This window comes from Pholcus phalangioides, unplaced genomic scaffold (genome assembly GCF_987345545.1).
Source record: "Pholcus phalangioides strain wild (caught in Gottingen) unplaced genomic scaffold, Ppha-v1.0 ptg000011l_1, whole genome shotgun sequence".
Lineage (NCBI taxonomy): Eukaryota > Metazoa > Arthropoda > Arachnida > Araneae > Pholcidae > Pholcus > Pholcus phalangioides.
The window spans coordinates 49448337-49472571 of record NW_028301604.1 but is presented as its reverse complement, the minus strand read 5'-3'; the positions used below and the strand labels follow the sequence as shown (position 1 = coordinate 49472571).

Genomic DNA, 24235 nt, shown 5'->3' with positions numbered 1-24235 from the left:
GCCTAGAGATGACACTTTGGGCAATTCCAAGTTCCTCGGATACTTCCATTTGAGTACGCCCACATTCCAGGCGGCCGATAATTCTACTACGTAAAAAATCATCCACATGCGTCCTCGGTGTCATAACTATTCGCTTATGGCACTGAGCGCCTTACAGAACTCTTGTGAACAATTTTACTTCTTTGCCACCATTCCTTATATACCCCCCTCTTATACTCTCGTCATTGTGACGTACTATCGGCATCATCTGGTGGCTTCCTGAAATTTTCATATCATTCTTGCAGATGTGTGTGATAATTCTACAGGTGAAATTTTTACTTTAGATTTTGATTTCCGTGTGATTCTGAATTATCCTTAATTTATGGACATGAGTGTATATTTCTCGCACATTTGTTCTAGGAATTTTATCTTGCAAAGGAATTCTCTGTGATGCTCTTTCACCTTATTTTCATCCAGTCTATTGTCATATTTGGCTTCTCTTTCGTCAATAACCCAACATCTTCCAGCACAGCATTCGCAATAATTGCAACTGATCGATCAGACACACCAGTTCTATCCAGAAGCAAGAACAACATTTACGGCTGTTGATTTCACCAACACAGTTTAAACTACAATCACAGGTTAAAGGATTAGCAATTAACACGGAATGGTTAAAATCCTCAATTTAACCAATCCGTTTCAATCTTCAATCCTTTCACCTGCGATTGCAGTTTATACTGAGTTGGTGAATACGGCCGTTGGTAATTCAGTTCTCATTCTGTGAGGATGGTATTACAACTTCAAAAGCAAATGAAGTACTTGCTTCGGCACTGATTGATGGACCAGCTTCAGGTACTGGTTGATGGAAATGCTAACTTCAATGGCAAACTGTGTTTTGGCTCATATAGATCACTTTCCTCAGAAATGTTGGATATAGATGAATTTTCAGTGGCAACTCTGATGAACTTCCGTGTTAGTTGAGTCAATGTCTTCCAATTCGATCAGTAATTTAGCAGCCATATGAAGAATTCTGACGACCACCATTAGAACATGATGTCGGTAAAGGCGATCGGCAACCAGGCGGAGCCGTGCCCAAGTCCGCTACTCAATCACCTGTCTGACAGGGCAAAACACCTTAGTAAGAGCAGTTCAGTGCATTTGTGATTTGGTATATTTGCGTCGTTTCCAGCATACCACCGCTATTTAAAGGGGCCATTCCCAGCATCCCCTGCTTCACCATCGAATCAGGAAGCGCAATCTTCTGCTGTGGAAAACTAACACATAATGAAAGGCAAGTGCTATTTGCATAACTATTCAGAATAAAAATACAATTATGACATGAAATCTGGCAATACTGATATGTAAAAAATGGCTTCTGATCAGCAAAAATCTATAGCGGACTGGTTCTCTGAGGTGAATTAAAGGTAAAGAAAGATTTCAAATTGATTAGATCTAGGACTATTCCGCGGGGGCCCAAGGTAATGTTACACAATGTTGAACAATTTCCGTGCTTCGCACTGAAAGACTGTTTGAGAATCTTTCCTTGTTTTCATACTTTTCTGAAGATTCTTGTATTTACAGTAAAAGTCTTTGAAAATTTTGCATATCCATTGGTGAGAAACCGTAGGAATTGAAGCAGTTTTCCAAATATTTTCTATCTTTGGCACAATAATTTTGAGAATGTCTGCAATAGCTGGATCTTTTCTTGATTGTTGTGCTTTCATATTGCATTGAGTCAGCAAATAACAAAGCATAACATTGCCATAGGTGGGCAAGACCCGAGAATCCAACTTTTTAGGGGATTTCCTAAAATGTCACAAGAATAAAAGCTTCTGGTCGTCATTTTGACTGCTATACACCCTCTCAGTTAAAGGGTAAGATTGCAGATGAATACTGAAAACAAGGGAAAAACATCGAGGTCACTGAACGAATCACGTGTTCAAGGGAATAGGAAAGCCTCCTCTGCGGTGTCATGTTACAGAATTCCACACGTGCGTAAAACTTTAGGGGCGATGAGGAACCTCAAGAAGTTTGAATTTTCGGGAAAAAAATTAGGAATGGCATTTCCTCACATAAAGGCATATTTTAAATGCTATTACAATGGCAATTTCGAAAAAAAAAAAAATTTTGTTCCACCTTTATACTCATGTTGCTAAAGAAACACCAATCATCATTCAAATATAGCTCATTCCCCCCCCCCCAGTTCGGGCGATGGGAGATTTACCAAAAACTGGACATTTTTGTTGAATGTGTGACATATGGTCTTCATAGATATCCAAGTGAACATTATGTTCATTACTCCAGCAATACCAAACATTTTTGACTTCCGGACAATCATACAGACACTCAACCAATAATACCACAACAATGACAACCGAACATTCAATCAAAAAATGACTTAGTAGTGAATGCAAACACAAGCAGAAGCTCACTTTCATTTTGACCTTTGACCTCAGTATCTGACTCGATCAGACATACTATAATTTTATCCACTGCGCAAGCTGTGGAGAAATGTCAAGCCTGTCCTGATGCAACCAGAAAATTAAATTTCAGTGCATATCATGAGATCATATTGGTAATTATTGGCTCTCTTCTTCTGAAGATGGATCCCATTTTATGTCAAATGTTACGATCGGAAACTCATTCGCGATTTTCATCATTTATAGGATATAAGTAAATATCCAAATTGCTGACTTACGCAAATCAACATCATTTTGCACAACATGCTTGGACTTGAAAGATGATTAGTTATTTATGTAATAATAATTTTTTTTCATGTAAACAATTTCACAATATTAATTAGTGCAAAAATTCTTGGGCTTCAGGATCATATTTTACCCATGATTACTTTCCTGGGCTATATGCAGGGCCTGATTAACCATTAAGCAAAATAAGCATGTGCTTAGGACATCAAGACAAAAGGAGTCCAACAAAAAGTTGCCAAAATGTTTTTTTTTAATGTACAATTTTTATCCAGCATCAAGCATTGGCCAGAAAATCCTAAAATTTTTGATTGATTGTATAGTTGAAGATATTCATCAAAAGGATGGCGCAAATACAGAAAAACTGATAATATTGCAAACTAGAGATCACGTTAATGCTGAGTTTTTGGAATGAGATTTCATGCAATTTCTATAAAGTTAGCTTGAGCTATTTTAATAACATCGTGGAGGCCCTTTGACAAATGATTTTTCTGGGGGGCCCTCTCTAGCAGCTAAAAATTCCTGCCTACCAATTTGCATACTAACTCTCACAAATTGTAAACAGATCTACTTGTAACGAGGTCCTCAGGTTGTGTCCGGGTGAGACCCACACATTAATAAAACAAATTATCATTCCCAACCAATTACAAAAATGACAAATTTAAGGGTAAGCCAAGTTCTACAGAATAATGATGTGAACTTAAATGCTCAAGTCTTTGACTCATTAACCGATCGATTGCATGACTTCAGGGGTTTTATCTTATAGTTAATTATCGTTACTCATGCAAGACAGTTTTGGCACCTCTCTGGCTGATAAGGTGCACCAGTGAAATAACCCCAAAAATTTGCTGCTGCGTTCCTAGACAGATGAAATGCATCAAAAATTGTTGCCTGTGGTTAGGGAGTTATTGTCCAATGGTTAGGGAGCTAGTCTGATTATGCACGTCTGGGTTCGAATCCCAGATCTTCTATGTTTACTAATGTTAACAAATTTCCTGGACAGATCTTATGGATCTCTTGGGAGTGCGTGAGGATCATGTTTAAAAAAATCACAGGTTTTTCTGCAAATCATTCAGTCCAGTACACTCATAGTTAGAAATTGTGTAAAAACATTAAAATTTTTTTTTTGTTTTGCTTCTGCATAGGCTACACAGTCTAGAGCCACCCTTTTGTGGTTCAATCTAGAACTCCTAAAATATAGGTATGAAGATGCTTTAGTTTGATCTACCGTAGAGAAGCAAAAGAAATGCTAACAGATTGCAACTCGAACATGCACCTGAAAGAACAGGTATTAATGATTATGATTCACCAAAAATAATGTAATATCAGCCATGCCAAGATTCAGTGATTGCGTTTGAAGTCCTTTGTGAAATCCTAACAAGCAGTCAATGGGTGAAAATATCTTTAATTGTTTTTAAAATATTTTGAAAAAAGTCTAAAAATTTAAGGGTTGTATTTTTGGGAAATGTGAAAGAAAAATTCCAAAAACTTTCAAAGATGTCCCAAAAATAAAAGAAAATGATCCAACAGATATTATCAATGATTTACAAGTTGAAGTCTCTCCTCCTCCTTTTTTTTAATGTCCGTGCTTAAAAATATTCAAATCACATAATTCTGCCTTAGATTAGTTACTTCTGAAATATAAAATTTCATTTAATGTTTTTTTCCTTTACAGATTCAATATCGAGTAATATATACTTTTAAGGAGGGTGTGGCAAAAAACAATTCAAGTGCTTAGGGCCTTCAAGCTTTTTAATCTAATCCTGGCCATATGGAAGAAAAATTTTCACTTTCTTTGAAAGTCAATTATGAATGAACAACACTGATGAAATCGATATAAATACAACTGACTTGCTTTAAAGTTGAAATGAATAATTTGCAAACTTTCAAAACCATCTCTCAAATAATGTAGTAAATTTTAATATATTAGCATGTCTGTCATTTATAAATAACAAATTTTTGAATTTTTTGCAACTGTCTATAGATATAGAAGGATTCAAAAAATATATAGAAGATTCACATAACATTACAAACTTCTCCAAATGGTGGCTTTCCACTTGCCATTTCCACCACTGTACAGCCTAAAGACCATATATCCGCCTGAAAATGTATTAAATATGTATATAATAAGTTTTTTATAATTCAATTGTGAATAAATAAATAAGAACATCAAAATACTCAAAATTCTATGAAAAACCTTTCATGTAAGAATTGTAGACAAGTTTCAAGATCCTTTACTCATAAAAAATTAAGATATCTGATGTAGAGCCAGGTCTAATGCTGTTATTAGCTGTGACATTTTGATTCATAAATCAGTCCACCTTTGGTTAAAGAACATTGTGATACAGCAATTACGCAGCACTAGAAAGTTATTACACCTTAAAATATTATGTAAAATCAAGTTCATGCTGTAAATACATGTACTCTCACATATATATCTTTAGATTAAATTTTTATAATGAAAATGAATATTAAAATGTAATCAATAGTCTACCTTCTCATGTTGCAGAATTCCACATAAGTTGCAAAATGTTCTTTAACTGAAGGTGTGGAGTCTTGGAGTGGTATGTGAAACAAAAGTGCCACTGTTAATAACAGCATTAGACTGGGATCTAATCACAACACTTTTTACTGGTAAAGAATCTTGAGACTTAGCTATATTATTTACATGAAATGTTTTGAAGAGATTTCACTTGTTTTTGTTGGTACCATGGTCTTTTTTTGTTACTTTTGGGGCATTGTTTTAATGTCAAAGAAACAGATATTTTCTTGAAGGTGGAAGAATTTTAACAGGTGGTGTGTAGCCATGAGAATTTCATTTCTTTTTTTAATTATCAAGGGTGTAACAAACATATAGGTTGGGTATCTCTGATCTAATATTAGTGATATCACAAGAAAAAAGTTGCCCATTTAAGTTTAAAAAAATTGGAGCATTGGCAATAAATAGTATATGCATGCATTCTAAGCTGATGCAATAATCTGATGCAATAAGATGGTGCATTGAACAAACGTATCATGTGAACATAATATGAACAGGCAAGTCCAGAGCAGGGAGTCTTAAGAGCATCATAGGTCCCTGGGCCAAGTGATTTTTCTGAGACCCTGCCTGGCAAATCTCAAAAAATTCAACTACTTTTTATTTTTCTGAGGCCCCTCTTCCCTTGAGCGCCCCTGTGCCATGCCCGGGTGGAAGGGTGCCCAGAAGGGGCCTAAATGCACATTCTTGCACAGGAATGGCTAATTACGGCACTGGCAGACTGTATAACTAATTTGCATGTAAAACAGGTTTCTTTCGTCATTCTGGATCAGTGATGTAGCAACAGTGTGTTAACATCATGTTTCACCACATGTCAGCTAAGCATCTCAAGAAATATGTTTACCGGTCACAAAGGATAGACATGTTGCACTACGATCGACAACATCTGGCTAACTCCAAGGGCTATACCATCTACTCGTGCTTATCAGGAATTTGATCCATGTCTGCGTGCTGATTTTGACAGTATAAGGATAAAAAGGAAATTTTGGTACTATCAGCATTATCCTCCAAAAATAAGCATAGGTTTTTCTCTAAATATGCTGAGGAATGATATGGATTGGGAAGAGCATGTCCTTCAGCATCTGGTGATAGCATTTTCTTATTGGGATGGTGGTGGTTTAGTAAAGAATTTATTTCTTTGACTTGAAAATTTATTAATGACTTCAGTAATTTTTCCCCTTGAAATAAAATGATGCATTTTTGTCAGACTTTTACAATTAATTCGACTCATTTACTCATTACCAAGTGTAGTACACAGTGAAACCTCACTACAACAATACTCAATATAATGATAAATGCCTCTTCTATATTTTTCAAGTTAAACTGCTGCCCCTTGATATAATGATAACCCCTCTGCAACAATATTCTTTCTTGGTTTGCGGTGTGTCATTATATTGAGATTTCCCTATACATTACTCAATGATATAATGATATTGATCATTTTTGTCACACCATGGTCATTTTTTGCACACGATAACTAATTAGACCGGGACATACATTTATTGCCGATTCTGAACGGCAGGCTTGTTTTTTATACTCGTCAAGGGGTTGGCTAGTTTTTCCTGCAGTCTTGTCGCCGTTTTTGTTGTACCCCTGTGTCAGGAAAATTTTCTGACAAGGATGAACCGGGTATCAAACTCACGACATCTCTAAACATCCTTTGGTACTTTAGGTGAGCATCTTATGGACCTGGGCTACCACGCTCCATATAATTATATTATCCTAAAATCACATTATATATAAAAAAAATAAATGAAGCAAAATAATAATCACTGAAGTTCATGCAACTACTCAGAGTCAATGGGGAAAATGTTTTTTATTCTGATGTGAATTCAGCAGTTTCTTACAAACTGAAGTATGGCGATATTTTATATTTTGATAAATTAATTGTCATGCTGAAATATCCTTGTGAATAATATATATACTGAAATATAAAATAATATTAATTATTTATAGTAATAATAATAATTATAAAAATAATTCTTTTCATACTCCATCTGTTTTCCATCTTCCCCATTAAAAAAGGGGAAAAAAATAATCTACATAATAACCCACTAGTACCCTTCATTTTTAACGTTAAAGAATGTGAAAAAACCAAACAAATCATCTGCACATGCATTAATGTTGGTTGGTCAGCAGTTGATCGGCCAAAGGGGAAAATCGTCTTTTCCGGAGTGGAAAGCAATTTCTTTTATTTTTCCCTCCTTCACATCAGGTGAGTGGGATGAAGAATAATTCCTTGGTAGCATTTTTCGCATTATTCTTACAGTCATTCTTATGAATCTATGCTTATGATTCGAATGGGATGCGAATAAGCATGAGTAGATAGTACAGCCTCAGATGACCTGACTTGTGATTACAGGTGATAAGTTAATTAAAGTTATGAAATATTAATTAAATAGCACTTCTCTCTCTTAAAGATGGAATGGCCCATTCCCACCTGCTGCAAGTCAGCGCCGTTACACAGTGAGTCTGAATGCCTACTGTTTGTAAAAGAATTTCAAGTCATGATATATGTAACACATGGCAGTGAAAAATCAAACTTTAGGTACTTCCAACGGAAAAAATTGAAGATTCACAGAGTTGCGATCTGATATGTAAATCAGATGCTGCTGATATCAATCTGCCATGACGTCATAGATCATGAGCGATCCGCCTATATATAGAGGAAGATTTCCTCTGTGCACACACACACACATAATCCTGCTTTAAGTTCGATATCACGGCGCTGTGCGCTTGTGAGAGATGTTTTAATCTTGACTGTTTGATGTTGAGTTTCATAGAACAAATTAATTTTAAACCACCGCATTTCCGCCTCTTAAAACATGGCGACGAGCAATAGTGTATTTACAGGGGGGCTAAGCCAACACCCCCTAAAGAAAAAAGCCCTCTAACACAAAGAATGAGTCATGCTCTGGTGGCCTAGGTTTCTTGCTTCAAAGGTAAAGGGGCATTTCCCTATACACTGTTTTCTCTTCTTTTGTATTTTATTTTTCCTCAAAGTGCAACTGTAATCGCGAAAAAGATTTAAAAAATAGCCTATTTTCATTTAAAAGTAATTGATTTTTTTTCATATTCCTTTAAAAAATAATTTTAAAAAATGAAATTAATAATAATAATAAATAAATAATAATTAAAGCAGCCTTTGATAATCTATGAAAATGCAACACTGATTTTTTTTGTCCCAAAATAAAACCACAAATTTTTTTTATCAAAAACGTTTATTAAAAAAAATGCATTATACATAATCAGACACATATTTACATGCACACAAAATTATTTCTTTAATGTTTCTAATTTCCTATTTTGCTTACGGGTCATTCCATGTCAAATCACCCAGCCATGACACCCATAGTCTCAGATTTCAATGATTTTTTTTTTATTTGTTGCATTTACCATCCTTATTAACTGTGTGAAATATTATTTGCATATCTCTAAAACTTTTTGAGAAAAAAAATGTTGAAATTTATCAAAAACTGATGCAGATGACTTTTCCGAGGCTCAATTTTTAAGCGGCATTGTTTGAGAAAATAAATCATAACTTTTTCAATTTTCAATATATTCATGTGAAATTTTCACTAAAGTGTTCACAAAAGCATACAGAATACGAATAAAAATAATTCATACACTTACATTTGAAATTTACATGCAAAAAAATTATGTAAACTTTGTTTTTGTGGAATTTTTCGTTAGAAAAAATACAATTTTTCAAGCGTATTTTTAGACCAGAGGCACAGCAGTTACCAAAACAACTTTTATTTTAAATTTCTCCTAAATATATGAAGTAAAATACTGGAGAAAAAAAATAATGGTTTTTTGACCGTTAATATGTTTATTCTGGCTCGCAACGCAAAATTCATCGAAATAAGACTGGATCGTTCCGATTTCAAATCATTCAACTAGATACTGAAATGCAACCCATCATCCCGGATTCCAATTATTATTTTTTATTAATTGCTTCTACCATGCTTGTTGACCATGCAAAGTTTCATGTACATATCTCAATAACTTTTTGAGAAAAAAAAATGTTTTCTAACCTCACGAATGACGTCTCTTAGGCTAACCCCATTCAAGCAATATTATTTGTGAAAATATATCATAACTTTGCAGATTTTCGATATATTCAAATGAAATTTCCACTAAAACGCTCACAAAAAATGTAGATTATGACTAGGAAAGAAAATTTATACCTTTGCATTAAAAAATTAAATTGCAAAAAAATCGGTGAAATTTAATTTTTGATTCTTTTTATAATAAAAACACAATGGCTCCCCTTTGCTTTTTCATTTACAAAAGCTCTCCTGCACAGCATATTCAGTGGCATTGAACTCTTCAGATTTTTTTTCCTTGTTCCCCTTTCTTAAAGCAAGGGCCAGAGTTAAAAATTGCAGTTTTCCCCTTGTTGTGATGGTTAAATTGAGTCTTATTTCTAATTAACTTTATCAAAATAATCATATTGGCTTTCTGTTTAATATCTTCATTAAGTGTGCTTTGAGATTCATTTTCTGGTAATTCTTCTAAAACTTTACAAACATTTGACTTTAATGTGTTGCAAGCAGATTCAACTTTTCTTTTGGCATTGTTTGACTGGCACTGTGGAGCTACTCTATGAAGTTTAATTGGTGACTCTTCTATGTTCTGTAGAGATGAATTTATTTCTTCAAGTGCTTCTTGTTTAATAATTGGCCTTTTTTCAAGTTACTTCTCTACATTACTATCACTGTTCATCTCTTCACAGTATTCAGTTTCTTCACCTAATTTATTGTTGTTTATATTCACTGTTCCTACAGGCATGGCATATTTTTAGTCCTGGAATTGATTTTGTACAACCATTTATTTCATTTATACATGAAAAATACAAGTTTACTATCGTTAAACCTTTTTTTATTTTTTCTTATGACATTTTAAAGGATTAAAGCATGCTTTCGGATACATTTCATACTTTGAGAAAAAAGCTCTATGACACACAGTAGATAAATGTTCAGAACTTGCTCCACTCCTCAATATTGATGTCTGATGGGTCCAATGATGTAATGGGTAACAGATTTTACACTTTTGCATAACACTTTTTATGACAGTCAGATCCAGTTTTTTTCCCAACACTATAAATTTCAGTGACTTTTCTGACATTTTACTTTGAATTCCAAAATGATCATAGAAAATATTTAGCTCAAATGGAATAATGGTTTTTTGACCGTTAATATGTTTATTCTGGCTCGCAACGCAAAATTCATCGAAATAAGACTGGATCGTTCCGATTTCAAATCATTCAACTAGATACTGAAATGCAACCCATCATCCCGGATTCCAATTATTATTTTTTATTAATTGCTTCTACCATGCTTGTTGACCATGCAAAGTTTCATGTACATATCTCAAAAACTTTTTGAGAAAAAAAATGTTTTCTAACCTCACGAATGACGTCTCTTAGGCTAACCCCATTCAAGCAATATTATTTGTGAAAATATATCATAACTTTGCAGATTTTCAATATATTCAAATGAAATTTCCACTAAAATGCTCACAAAAAAATGCAGATTATGAATAGACAAAATGTAAACCTTAGAGGAAAAAAGTCATTTAAATTTAATTTTTTTTATTTTTAACACAATTTTTTAAACACTTTTTTTTTTTAATTTAATCCTATTAATATATTAAGAAGACTGTAGAAAAGTAAACATTATTTTGACAGTTAATACATTTGAGTAACAAAACACAATGTACTTATATGCCTACATTAATTATATTTGTACATTTTGACTTAATATGATTCATGCTTAGTAAAAAGAAATTTATATTTTATTTTTCATGTACGCTTATACATTTATTACAGTATTCACTAAATTAAGTTTCATGAGTAGTTAATGCAATAATTCAAAACAATTAATAAATTTTAAAATTCTAGGATTAAATGAATTCATGAAATAATTAGAAATGTTAATGTAATGTGTCAAATGAGAGTTGGTGAAAAAAAAAGGTTTTGGGTGAATAAAATAATTTTTCAATTTAAACCTTCATGTTCAGATTCTTAGAAGTGTTCAAATTCCAAATAATTAATTGATGTATAAATATTTCTTATGATGCAACAAAGATGAACTTTTGCAATCTGATATATTTTTGCATAAAGAATTATTTTGTATTTGATAAACCCAGATAATATTAATCATATATATATAGATGTATTTTTGAAGTTTTTCAACATGCTTAATTATAAAGTTATTTTACCACAACAGTGTTAAATTTTTTTTAATTACTAATGTATGTAATGCCTGGTGGTGATGTATAAGATGTGATGTTTCTTGTTGTGATGACGATTGTAAAAAATAATAGCTTCTGTGAAGATATAAACTATGGCACAATGGTTTTTGTCCTTCAGAGGGCAGCTGGTGTCTTATTTAATTATAAGACTTTATCATCCCAGCAGGTGATAGAGTAATTGCTGCTGCTTCATTGGGAAGACTAAAACAAAAGTGTTAGAACTAAACTGCCTGCCCCCCCCCCCCCTCCCCGGATCAAATGATGCAAGTCTCAATTATGATCTTGCTGAAGACAGAAAATGTGCTCCATAAAGTAGCCTACTCCAGGGTTAGCAAATTTTTCTTATAACACAATTTCCATTTGAGCTAAATATTTTCTATGATCATTTTGGAATTCAAAGTAAAATGTCAGAAAAGTCACTGAAATTTATAGTGTTGGGAAAAAAACTGGATCTGACTGTCATAAAAAGTGTTATGCAAAAGTGTAAAATCTGTTACCCATTACATCATTGGACCCATCAGACATCAATATTGAGGAGTGGAGCAAGTTCTGAACATTTATCTACTGTGTGTCATAGAGCTTTTTTCTCAAAGTATGAAATGTATCCGAAAGCATGCTTTAATCCTTTAAAATGTCATAAGAAAAAATAAAAAAAGGTTTAACGATAGTAAACTTGTATTTTTCATGTATAAATGAAATAAATGGTTGTACAAAATCAATTCCAGGACTAAAAATATGCCATGCCTGTAGGAACAGTGAATATAAACAACAATAAATTAGGTGAAGAAACTGAATACTGTGAAGAGATGAACAGTGATAGTAATGTAGAGAAGTAACTTGAAAAAAGGCCAATTATTAAACAAGAAGCACTTGAAGAAATAAATTCATCTCTACAGAACATAGAAGAGTCACCAATTAAACTTCATAGAGTAGCTCCACAGTGCCAGTCAAACAATGCCAAAAGAAAAGTTGAATCTGCTTGCAACACATTAAAGTCAAATGTTTGTAAAGTTTTAGAAGAATTACCAGAAAATGAATCTCAAAGCACACTTAATGAAGATATTAAACAGAAAGCCAATATGATTATTTTGATAAAGTTAATTAGAAATAAGACTCAATTTAACCATCACAACAAGGGGAAAACTGCAATTTTTAACTCTGGCCCTTGCTTTAAGAAAGGGGAACAAGGAAAAAAAATCTGAAGAGTTCAATGCCACTGAATATGCTGTGCAGGAGAGCTTTTGTAAATGAAAAAGCAAAGGGGAGCCATTGTGTTTTTATTATAAAAAGAATCAAAAATTAAATTTCACCGATTTTTTTGCAATTTAATTTTTTAATGCAAAGGTATAAATTTTCTTTCCTAGTCATAATCTACATTTTTTGTGAGCGTTTTAGTGGAAATTTCATTTGAATATATCGAAAATCTGCAAAGTTATGATATATTTTCACAAATAATATTGCTTGAATGGGGTTAGCCTAAGAGACGTCATTCGTGAGGTTAGAAAACATTTTTTTTTCTCAAAAAGTTATTGAGATATGTACATGAAACTTTGCATGGTCAACAAGCATGGTAGAAGCAATTAATAAAAAATAATAATTGGAATCCGGGATGATGGGTTGCATTTCAGTATCTAGTTGAATGATTTGAAATCGGAACGATCCAGTCTTATTTCGATGAATTTTGCGTTGCGAGCCAGAATAAACATATTAACGGTCAAAAAACCATTATTTTTTTTCTCCAGTATTTTACTTCATATATTTAGGAGAAATTTAAAATAAAAGTTGTTTTGGTAACTGCTGTGCCTCTGGTCTAAAAATACGCTTGAAAAATTGTATTTTTTCTAACGAAAAATTCCACAAAAACAAAGTTTACATAATTTTTTTGCATGTAAATTTCAAATGTAAGTGTATGAATTATTTTTATTCGTATTCTGTATGCTTTTGTGAACACTTTAGTGAAAATTTCACATGAATATATTGAAAATTGAAAAAGTTATGATTTATTTTCTCAAACAATGCCGCTTAAAAATTGAGCCTCGGAAAAGTCATCTGCATCAGTTTTTGATAAATTTCAACATTTTTTTTCTCAAAAAGTTTTAGAGATATGCAAATAATATTTCACACAGTTAATAAGGATGGTAAATGCAACAAATAAAAAAAAATCATTGAAATCTGAGACTATGGGTGTCATTTTGGCATTTTGCCGGGTGATTTGAAATGGAATGACCCTTACAGGCAATTTTTTTTTTAATCAAATCATCATTGAATTTTTTACAATAATTTTTCAATAGAGTATTTGTTGAGGAAAAAAACAATAGTTTTGATGACATCATACATATTATGTTTATGACATTCTGAATTCAAATATATCTCTGATAAATACAGGTTTCATAATGTAACATTACAAGCTACATTTCTGTGGTTTTTGCATTTAATAAATTCCTTTTCAAATACAGATGATAACAGTTTTGTGATGATCACATAATTAAATTTTACAACAGTTATTATTTCATTAGATGGATATCTAATGAAATAATAACTGTTTAACCCCCTTTATCCATATTTTCTATCAATTGGTATTTTATCAGGGCCGTCATTTCAACTTTTTCCAGGAGGGGAGGGCAAACATTTTCCGGGGGGGGGGCAAAGTACATGTACTCAATGTATGTATATATATATACCATTTTTAGTGTATTTTCAAAAGCCAGTGGAGGGCTACGCCCCCCCCCCCAATGATATTCTAATTACAAATAGTTCAAATGACATAAAATACAGGCCCGTCATTTAGGGGGGGGGGCTGTATTTTATGTCATTTGAACTATTTGTAATTAGAATATCACGGCAAGTTTCGCATTTGAGCTTTTTCAAATAAACATTGACACAATACCCAGCAATATATGTTAGGATGATATTTAAATCATCAGCACATTCTAAATCATCCAAGTTCATCAAAAAGTTGAAGTTTTTGGAGTCATCATCATCTATAAGTGGTGCACTTATATTTTCTTCAGTATTGAAATTGTCAACTACAAAATCCCCATGTAAATGTGAATTTAAAGTTAAGGGAAGAAGACTTCGTACTCTCAGTTTAGTTTGTTTCAAATATTTGTGTTAAAGAGACATTATATTGTGCACCTGCCAACTGTCTGTATAAACCAAATCTTTCTTCTAATGAGTCAGTTTGAAATTTACCAGTAAGAATGTAAGACATTTGCAATTCTTCTATGCAAGACTTGACAATACCAGTTAGAGCCTCTGTTGAGTGTGATAGAGCTAAATGAGTTTCATTACTTAATTTTCTAGTGTCACTGTTACATGTGTTTTCCATTTATTCAACCACAAAGAAAAATTTTGCAAAAATTCTAATCTTGTATCACTTGGCAAGTTCTTGAGTGGTTGCTGAAATTCATTTCTTTTTGCAATACCTTTAAAAGGAGTTTTAACATTTACAATATCCAACCAAGTGGTAATAAGTTTGATGAATGAAGAAGTTTCCTCAAAGTTTAACAAATCATAAACTGGGCCTTCAATTTTCAAACCTTCTACAGTATATGCATTAAATACTTGCAATACTAACTTGACATTATGTCATTCTAAATTAGAAGGACAAAGTGACTTGTTAGTTATGGTATGGCAATATTTGACAACATTCAAAGACAATTTCGTGTAATTTTCTCAGGGTTTTGAATGAAGCTGTTTTCAATTTATCAATTGGAGGCATTTCATTGCTATTGACGAGAGGATAGTAAAACTCCTGCATTTTTCTGGTTAAGCCAGTTGTTTCACATGCTTTTCAGTAAATGCACAATGTCAATAACAAAAAACAATGGCCTGTTGTTATCAACAGGATGATTATACTTACTAAGAAGTTTAGGAGGATTGGTGAATCGAGACATTACTTTACAACTGATTGCATTATTGTCGCTACAGACACAAATTACTTTAAAACCAAGATTTTCTAAGCCAATAATTAATTTCAATAAAAATGCATGCAAAATATCACCGGAAACAGTTTTAACTGGATAAATATGAACTACATCTTTGAAAATAGATTTCACACTTTGTATCATGAATACATAACATGTGGTGGCAATATCTTCTGAATTGATTGAAAGGCCAATCAGATTTCCACCTTTGTAATTAAGAGCAACTTTAATGTAAATCTCATCCGTTAACAATAACACTGTTTTGTCATTTTCATTGAGATGAGAGACTTTATCTTTGATGTATGAAAAGAAATTAACATAATTTTGCTCATCTAATGGATCAGCAATGTAATTTACAAACAACCGCTGTAAAGTGGCAGGATGTGGTAGTATAAAAATATTACTTTTACGCAGAAATTTCTAGCAAAATGGGGAGATATCGAAAATAACATTGAACAAAGAATTAAAAATTCTGAGGAATAATTTCTCTGATTTTTGGGGTCGATAGTAATAATAGTTGTTCTTTAACAAAATCACATATATTTTTTTCCTCCATACTATTTTTAAATTCTCCTACAGTGCTTTTACATAGATTTAGAACATCATCTTTCTGATTGCAAGAAGCATTGAAGTTTTCCAGTTGGTGCAAAATTTCAGAAATAAGATTTATATCATTAACAGTCATGGGAAAATTCAATTTTCCCAACTTTGATAATTTTACAGATTTGTAAGCACTTACCAATGTCAAGGATTCATCAATGACCAAAGATGCTCTCAACTGAGGTGCTAGTCAAACTTTTAGCAACACAAACATGACATAATTGTCATCCATAATCAAAGTCCACTTGTCCATTTTGAAGACCTTCAAACAATGTTTTAGTTGTTGGAAAGTCTTGAACGTAAACTTATTCTCGTATTGTTCTTTGGATCTAATGCTGTCCTGAATGGCACTGGAGAGAGCTTCATTTTCCCAACAAAGTCGTTTTACATCAGGTCCTTCTCGGAAACATTTTTTGGTGGAAAAATATTTAGGGCAGTTTGGAAAATTGGAAGGAATAGCAAAATCATAAAGACGTGGATGAGGCAGAGGAACACTTAATTTTTCACCGGTTTTTTCCACAAACAATTCAGACTCTCGATGAATGTCACTTTCTTGGAAATGTGCTTCACAGATCTAGAAATCAATAAAATAATACAACTTAGATGAAAAAGGAGACAAACATGACATTTCTTTTTTTAAAATTAACTGCTAAGAAAACAAATTTTTAAAAACACATGGAAAGTCAATCTCTATTCCTACAAGAATTTTAGTCGTGAAAGAACAGTTAGAAATGGGGAGAATTAAGAGCAAAACTTTCGCAAACCTATATATATCACTGAATAGTCTTTAATTTTAGGGAGAAATCTTTTGGATTCAAAAATTTCAATTTTAATGCTTTGTTCAGTTTCTACTTTTAGGCTGCTATTAAATGTGACAATTACACTGGTAAACAAGGTTTTTGTTTCTTGGATGCTGAGTACTGTTTCTTACATATTTTTTGATGCTGATTCTGAATCCATCATCAGAACTCGCCCATCAGGCACCAGTTTTCCACAATTGCATTTTCCATTGTCGCGGGTTAGCCTAACTAGCCTTAATACTCTATACTTAGAAGATCAAAATTCTTAGCCTAATAATGGGTATTATGAATATTAAAACTTGCCTCATCTGACTAAATATTATGGAATAGTACATCAAGATTCTTTTGAGATACCTCTGATCATGTGCTAGCCATGGGGACAAGGGAATTACTAGTCCCTTTCACCTTTTCTAGGGAATTACTGACCAAAGTGTCCAAGCTTTGCTCCTCGACCAAAGTAATTTGAGCACCTTTTTTTCAAAGGAAGACGACTTAGTCTATTGCAATGATGTCGATGCTCTGTACATTGCATTGGGGCATCAGTATATAATCCCCTAGAGTGAAAGTTATTCATAGATTCCTCTAAAACCAGCTTGAAAGCAGTACTTTTGCACAATGGTAATAAAAACCCCTCCATTCCCATTGCTTATGGGGCCCACATGAAGGAGACATATGAAAACATGTAAGTTTTATTACAGATGGTTCAGTATATGAAAGACATGCCTGGCACCTTTGCGAAGATTTGAAAGTCATTGCCCTTGTACTCGGTCTTCAACTAGGATATACCAAATTTTGCTGTTTCTTGTGCTTGTGGGACAGCAGAGATAGACAAAACCATTATGTAAAAAAACAATGGCCGACAAGAAGACAGCTCGCTCCGGGAACCAAAAATGCCGTCAGTCAGCCCCTGGTGGATCCTCAGAAAGTCTACCTGCCACCTTTACACATTAAACTGGGATTGATGAAAAATTTTGTTAAAGGAATGAATTGAAATGGCGACGGTTTTAGCTTTCTACAAAACAAATTTCCACGGGTCAGTGATGCTAAAATCAAGGAAGGCATGTTCGTTGGCCCTCAAATTTGAGAATTAATGAACAATGCTAAGTTCAATGCCACCCTAAATGAGCAAGAAACACCAGCATGGGAGTCATTCAAGAAAGTAGCCCAGAACTTTCTTGGAAATAACAAGACGGACAAATATAAGGAACTTGTGGAGGAATTACTTCAGAACTATAAAGCTCTTGGTTGCAATGTGCCACTGAAGATACATTTTCTTCATTCACATTTGGATTTTTTCCCAGAAAACCTAGGTGACGGCAGCAATGAGCACGGTGAGCGATTCCATCAGGACATATCCATCGCGTTATCAACGCAAGTGGAGCCAAACATGCTGGCTGATTACTGTTGGACATTAACAAATGATATTCCTGCTGCAAAATACAGAAGAAAATCATGTAAAAATACCTTTTGAACTGCCATTAATATTAGAATTTAAGCTATTTGAAGTTATGAGCAAATGCGAAAAACATACGTTTTTTAACATTTTAAATGTGTTACTCAAAAAACTATGCCTGACACACTAATTCTGAAAGCAGATTCGAAATCAGTGGGGAAAATACTGTAAGAATGACCTTGTTTGATCAAAGATACACGAAAAAAGTGAAATTTTAAGTTGTAAGCAAATGCGAAAAATATACGTTTTTCAAAATTTTAAACACATGTTAGTCAAAAACTATGCCGGACACACTAATTCTGAAAGCAGATTCGGAATCAATGAGGAAAATACTATAAGAATGACCCTATTTGATCAAAGAATTACATTTGATATCATTATATCAAATGTAATACTGTTAACAAAAATAATTAGGAATTATTTAGGCTGCACTGTTGTTTAAAATATAATTAGAATTGAAAAAAATTATTTTCATTTTTGAAAAACCAATAACTACATAAAACTTTAAGAATAGAACAAATAAAAAATGATATTTAAAAAAACTTTTTAGAACATACCTCTGCCTCAATTTTAAAAAGAAATATTTCTAATACATTCACTAACAGAAAAAAATTTAGAATATTGTTTCAAAAAATGGGGAAAAATAGCATGAAATTGAAATAAAAAATTTAAATAAATAGATTGAAACTTACTCTTGAATTTTTAGTGATCTTCACATTTTGTTGAGGAATCACTGCCAGCCATTTTTTTAAAATGTCGTCATCTATGGGGAAGCGAAACATTGAAACTTTCTCCATTCCATTGTAATTCCCGTGCAGTTAACGATTGAGCATTTAAAAACCATGTTCTACTTTAGGTTTTTACATGCAAAGAAAAACATGACGATTATTATTTTTTTAAACAAAAATTAGAATTATCCTTAACGAAGAAGATGGACTTAACATTCAAGCAGGCCGGTGGCGTTTAGCACCAATAAGAAGGCGATCTTCAGAACTAGTTTTTCCCAGCCTCCACAGCATGACTCATCCGTCGGTGGGAAGCTTGGTGTAGAGGCTTTCTTCTTTGGGGGTGTTGGCTAAGCGGGCTATAGCCTGGGGCGGCGAATTTTGGAATATAGAAAGAGGGGAAATAAAAAAAGTTTTTTTAATTCACGTTTAGTAAACGTGTGGAAGTGCCATGTGTCATTTCTATCGTAAATAATATATAATTATTAAACAATATTGCTTATTTTTTGTGTTTTTCCACACAGACTGCCGTTGAAGTAAAAAAATATATGATTGTCTAACTTTCCTGTTTACAGTGTGCTGCCTTCCCAAATAGTATTGTAACAAGTAGAGGTGGGAGGAAGGGCCATTTTAAGAGTATCATGGGTCCCTGGGGCAACTGATTTTTCTGAGGCCCTGGTGGGCCCATGCCTTAAAACGGCACTGGTGGGAGAGTGGATAGGCATCCAGTGAAGCAAAGCAGCGCTCATTTCAGATTACTGAAGGTGTTGGAAAAAGCATAAGAGTTCAGCCGACATCCCCTAAAGAGGGGGGTTATCTTCTTTGGAGAGCTATCTATGAAGGGTGTTGGTACAGTGCCTTGGGTACAGTGGTCAGAAAGAAAAAAAAAGGGTTTTTTTTCCATGTCTGGAGGCTGCTGCACCCTTCTAAGCTGATCACATTTCAGTAACTCAATTTCAGATCTCTTTTCAGAGATTTTCTCAATTTCAGAAAGTAAAAAGACCGAAAATTCTACTGATTTTAACGACGCCAGCCATATGAGAAAAACAGCTCTCCTCATGTGACATTTTCCTGATAAAAAGGGGACAAATGCAGAACTTGGCAGAACCCACATTTTTATGAATTGTATACAGTATTATAAAACTAAATTTGGTTATAAATGCAGGATTACCAACAAAACGGAAGAAAGCTCCTCTTCATTTTACACTTTCTTGATGAAAACAAAGTAAGTAAATATCAAATATAGCTAATCATTTCTGATAAGTTCATACATTTTGTATTTTGTGAGAGTTTTCTTTAATGATAATTTATAAACAATCGCCAAAATTCAATCTTAGGTAATTTGGAATTTTCTGTAATACTTGTATTCAATAAGGCATAAGGCTCATATTGTTTCATACGATGCATCGATAAATTGAAAAAGTTTGAGCTAGTGCTCGTTTAAGAAATTAAAGTAAAAAGAGAATATTTATTGTTTCATTTTGGGTGCAAAACCATATGAAGTTGATTCAGATCCAGGTCTTAATACAGGAACAACAATTAAATCGTGTTTTCTCTGTAATCCTTATATTGTCCTGTCTTAGTTGCTTTTCAGATGAGTAACAAACACGACAGGTGAACAGTTTACATTTGCTGTTTGAAATATTTCTGTATATCGGAGATAATTGGAGCTATTTGCCAAAAGGAAAATTTTACAAGAGGGCCGTTTAAAATGTTTTTAAGTGAATATATATATATCTCTGTTATTTATTGAAATAGGACTTGATGTTCTATATCCATGTGTATAGTGTAACGAAAATACAGCAAATTAATAGTGTTATCTCAATATTGACGAAAATAGACATAGTGCCTTTTACATATACACAGTATTTTAATTGTTATGTTATATTATTCCCCTAACTTCATGGAACGAGCATCGCGTTGTCTTCATTTTGAAAAACATGATTTTTGAGAGAGGTGGTGCTTACACTGAGAGATATGCAACACCTATGTTCATTTTCGTTTCAAAAAATACAATTTTCAAGAGATTGGCTTATTGAATTGTATCATATTTCTATCATTTTTTTGTCGCACCACAGCCATTTTCTGCACACGAGGGCTAATTAGACTGGGACCTACAATTTATTGTTGATTCCAAACAACGGTCTTGTTTTTATACTCATCGAGAGGTGAGTGTGCTGTACCCTCGATGGTGGACTCCGTGGTAGCATTTTTTTTTTTGCAGTCATGTCGCCAGTTTCTGTTGACCCCTGTGTCAGGAAAGTTTTCTGACATACGCAATGAAATATACAAACAAAAGACCACAATAAAATATATATTAGTTATATTGCACATTTTGTTTTTAATTTTAATAAAAAAAATTGATTACCACCCAGTAAATCCCACATTGATTCGTATTTAGAATCAATTTGATATAATAAATTTGATTATTCAGACCTGTAGACAGTGTCGTAGCCGGGGGGGGGGGAGCAGATGGAGCAATTGCTCCCCCAATCGAAATTTTGCCAACGTTGGTGCCTATTTTTCTAAATGCCTTTTGATCTTTAAAAAAAAACTTGAAAAATATTGACTTTTCATTTTCATTCACTAAGATGATGAGTAACGGCAAAAACATCTACACTTATATTTGTGCCTCTTGCAGTTTTCAGTGATTGGGTTTGTACTAATCCTTAAGAGAAGAAGGAAAAAAAGGCAGTGAGGTTTTCATTACCATTTTTAACAATTGCTCTCAAGCTCTTCATCTGGAAGCATGTTCAGATCAGCCTCTGTTCCCCACCTTTATTAAAGGGCAGTATCTTGCCCGCTTCCAGCTGTAACTTTTTTCTCTTGCTATTGGTCGTTCACGGTAGAGCTTCAAGAAATACCATTCATAGGTATGAGGATATGATATGGCGTTCATGAAATACACATTCTGTTCTGAAGGGCCACCAAGAGCATTGACTAAGGTGCCTTTTAAAGAAATTAGGTACAGGAACCTATTAAGGACAGAACACTGAACCTATGAAGTAATGGCTAGGATTCAAGCTCCAAGAAGTATCACCTTTTTTTGGGTGCCTTAAGTAGAGCTTGAACTCCTAGAAATACCACTTTATATATTGGGGGACTTAACTAGATTCATAGTGCCTAGAAATGCCAATGTTATCTGCAGGTGCCTTGGCAAGAGTGACTAGTTTGTGTATAGGGCAGTGTCAAAGACTAGGAAAAGGTGGAAAACAGCTATGAGATTTTCAGCCCTAAAAACCCAAGATTTTGGGGCACAAAAAGGGGTTCTGGAAGAGTTTATCTGAACGATGGGTAAATAAAAAACCTAAAACCTTGGGTCAATAGCACTATGATATGTACAGAATGGGGGAAGAAAAATAAGTCTTCTATATTTGTACTATAATATATTGTACTATATTATATGGTGATAGTGCATAATTTTATGTTGAAATGTGACTTGCCAGAAACATTGTCTTTTTTCATGGTGTGGTTTTTCTTTTCTATGAATCACTGTTTGTTTCATAATTATGCATATACAGCAGTGTGCTGAATCGGAGAAATTATTCCCTGGCCATGTTATGTCCGGTGTGTTTGTTAACTCATAACATGTATATCTCCCCTCCAATTAATCCAGTGTTTCTTAAACTTTTGGTACCTGTGCCCCCCCCCCCGACCTTGTCAGCATTTATCCGTGACATCATTTATCACAGAATTGCCCGACGCACGGGGTTCTCGAACTGCATTAATTTGTTAGAAATTCCATAAGAGAAATGTCTTGGACATCATTTATCACAGAATTGCCCGACGCAGGGGGTTCTCGAACTGCATTAATTTGTTAGAAATTCCATAAGAGAAATGTCTTGGAAGTACATGTACAATTGAGTAGAAGTAGTGTACATTTGATAAATGCTTACGATAAGAGTTTAACATGATGAAAGCGATTATAAATGGAAGCATGAAGATTTTTCTGTACTTTCATATCTTGGAGTAATTTTAGAGAGAGAGAAAATATATTTTTTTCCTTTTTATATACATAATATATATATATATATATTTTATTTTTCTATCATTTTTATATTTTAATCTAAATTTTTTTCAAACTACCCTTTGGAGTAACTTCCCAGTTGTTTTTGATGTTTGCATTTGTATAAGTACACAAAACATAAAATAGAAATTACATTTTTTAAAATTAACTAAAAAATTAAAATACATTAATCAATTGAAAGGTAATTGATTTAATTTGAAAAAAAAAAACATCAACTGAAAACAAAATAAATAAAATAAATTTGATTTTTTTAAAATTGGGAAATTTAAAGTTCTTTCCACTAATGCATAATTTTAAGTTTGCGTCTTAAGCACGAACAAAAAAGTGGCGCCCTTCAAAATTTCGCTCCCCCACAGACCAAAACCTGGCTATGCCACTGCATATATCTCTTATCAGCCGCAAATTTTGAAATCATGCCATCACTTGGCATGTTGAGATACAGTTCACATGTAACATTTACATAAAGACCACCCCATGATAAGTACTGCAAGTACTTTTTCCAATGACCCAATTTTTTTAATCTTTCCATACAGATTATTGCTTCAGCTTCTAGACCCACATGTAGAGGATTTACTTACAATAACCCCAGAAGGCATGAAATGCACTTACACTGGAAAAGTAACAATAAATAATAAAATAATAATGAATAAAAAATAAAAATAATTAGAAATAATAGTCAGAAGGGAAAGCACTATGCATACGGGCCCAGGTCAAAATCCTCAATAGAGGAAACAGATCTTGTGTAGGAGATGCATACAAGTTCTAATGGCTCACTCGTCTAGGTTAACTCGTTTATCCATGATCTTGCAGAAAATTTCTCCCAATGGTAGATAAACTATTTGGTGGACTAGTTTGTAGCACATCTTCAGATTTACAGCAATTCTACACCATTCCAGTGAGTGCAAACCCAGAAATTTAATTCTCTTACAATAAGACCAGCCGCTCATTCCAGCTATTCATTTGATAAAGGACCTCAGGGGCTTTTTGAGGAGCTTTATATTCTTACTTACTTTGTAAGGGCTCCATACTTGTGAACAGAACTCCAGAGTCAGGCAAACATATGCACAGAGAGCATATGAGCATATGTAACATGACGACCTAGCATCCTTCACAAAGTATTTCATTTCAAATAATTAATTCTAGTTTAAGCCCCAGGGACGTTTCAGTTACTGGAAACCACCCAAGGTACCCACTGGCATTCCGGCTAGAGCCAGTTATGTTCGCTAAGT

General features: G+C 33.5%; 2 protein-coding genes across 5 annotated transcripts in view; both read right to left on the bottom strand.

The window, feature by feature from the left end:
* Ask1 (apoptotic signal-regulating kinase 1) overlaps positions 1–24235 on the bottom strand; it is a 606402-nt gene that overhangs the window by 204699 nt on the left and 377468 nt on the right. For 3 of the 4 annotated variants that reach the window (XM_089239611.1, XM_089239614.1, XM_089239613.1), the window contains one exon: positions 4707–4781. In XM_089239611.1, coding sequence (XP_089095737.1) covers positions 4707–4781 — 75 coding nt within the window. The remainder of the gene's footprint in view (positions 1–4706; positions 4782–24235) is intronic. The other variant, XM_089239612.1, reaches the window with a different exon arrangement.
* LOC149080519 (uncharacterized) lies at positions 16103–19429 on the bottom strand. The gene is made up of 2 exons (XM_089238664.1): positions 18947–19429; positions 16103–16575 (listed from the first exon to the last, which is right to left on the bottom strand). The coding sequence occupies exons 1-2, from the start codon at positions 19049–19051 to the stop codon at positions 16192–16194; spliced, it is 489 nt and encodes a 162-aa protein (XP_089094790.1). The 5' UTR covers positions 19052–19429; the 3' UTR covers positions 16103–16191.

What these genes read in the sequence shown, in the direction of transcription:
- LOC149080519 (XM_089238664.1), bottom strand. Translation starts at nt 19,051, where the DNA reads ATGGAGAAAGTTTCAATGTTTCGCTTCCCCATAGATGACGACATTTTA. An exon ending in AGATCACTAAAAATTCAAGA is followed by an intron (nt 16,576 to 18,946) that starts GTAAGTTTCAAT and finishes ATTGATTTCTAG; the next exon opens with ATCTGTGAAGCACATTTCCA.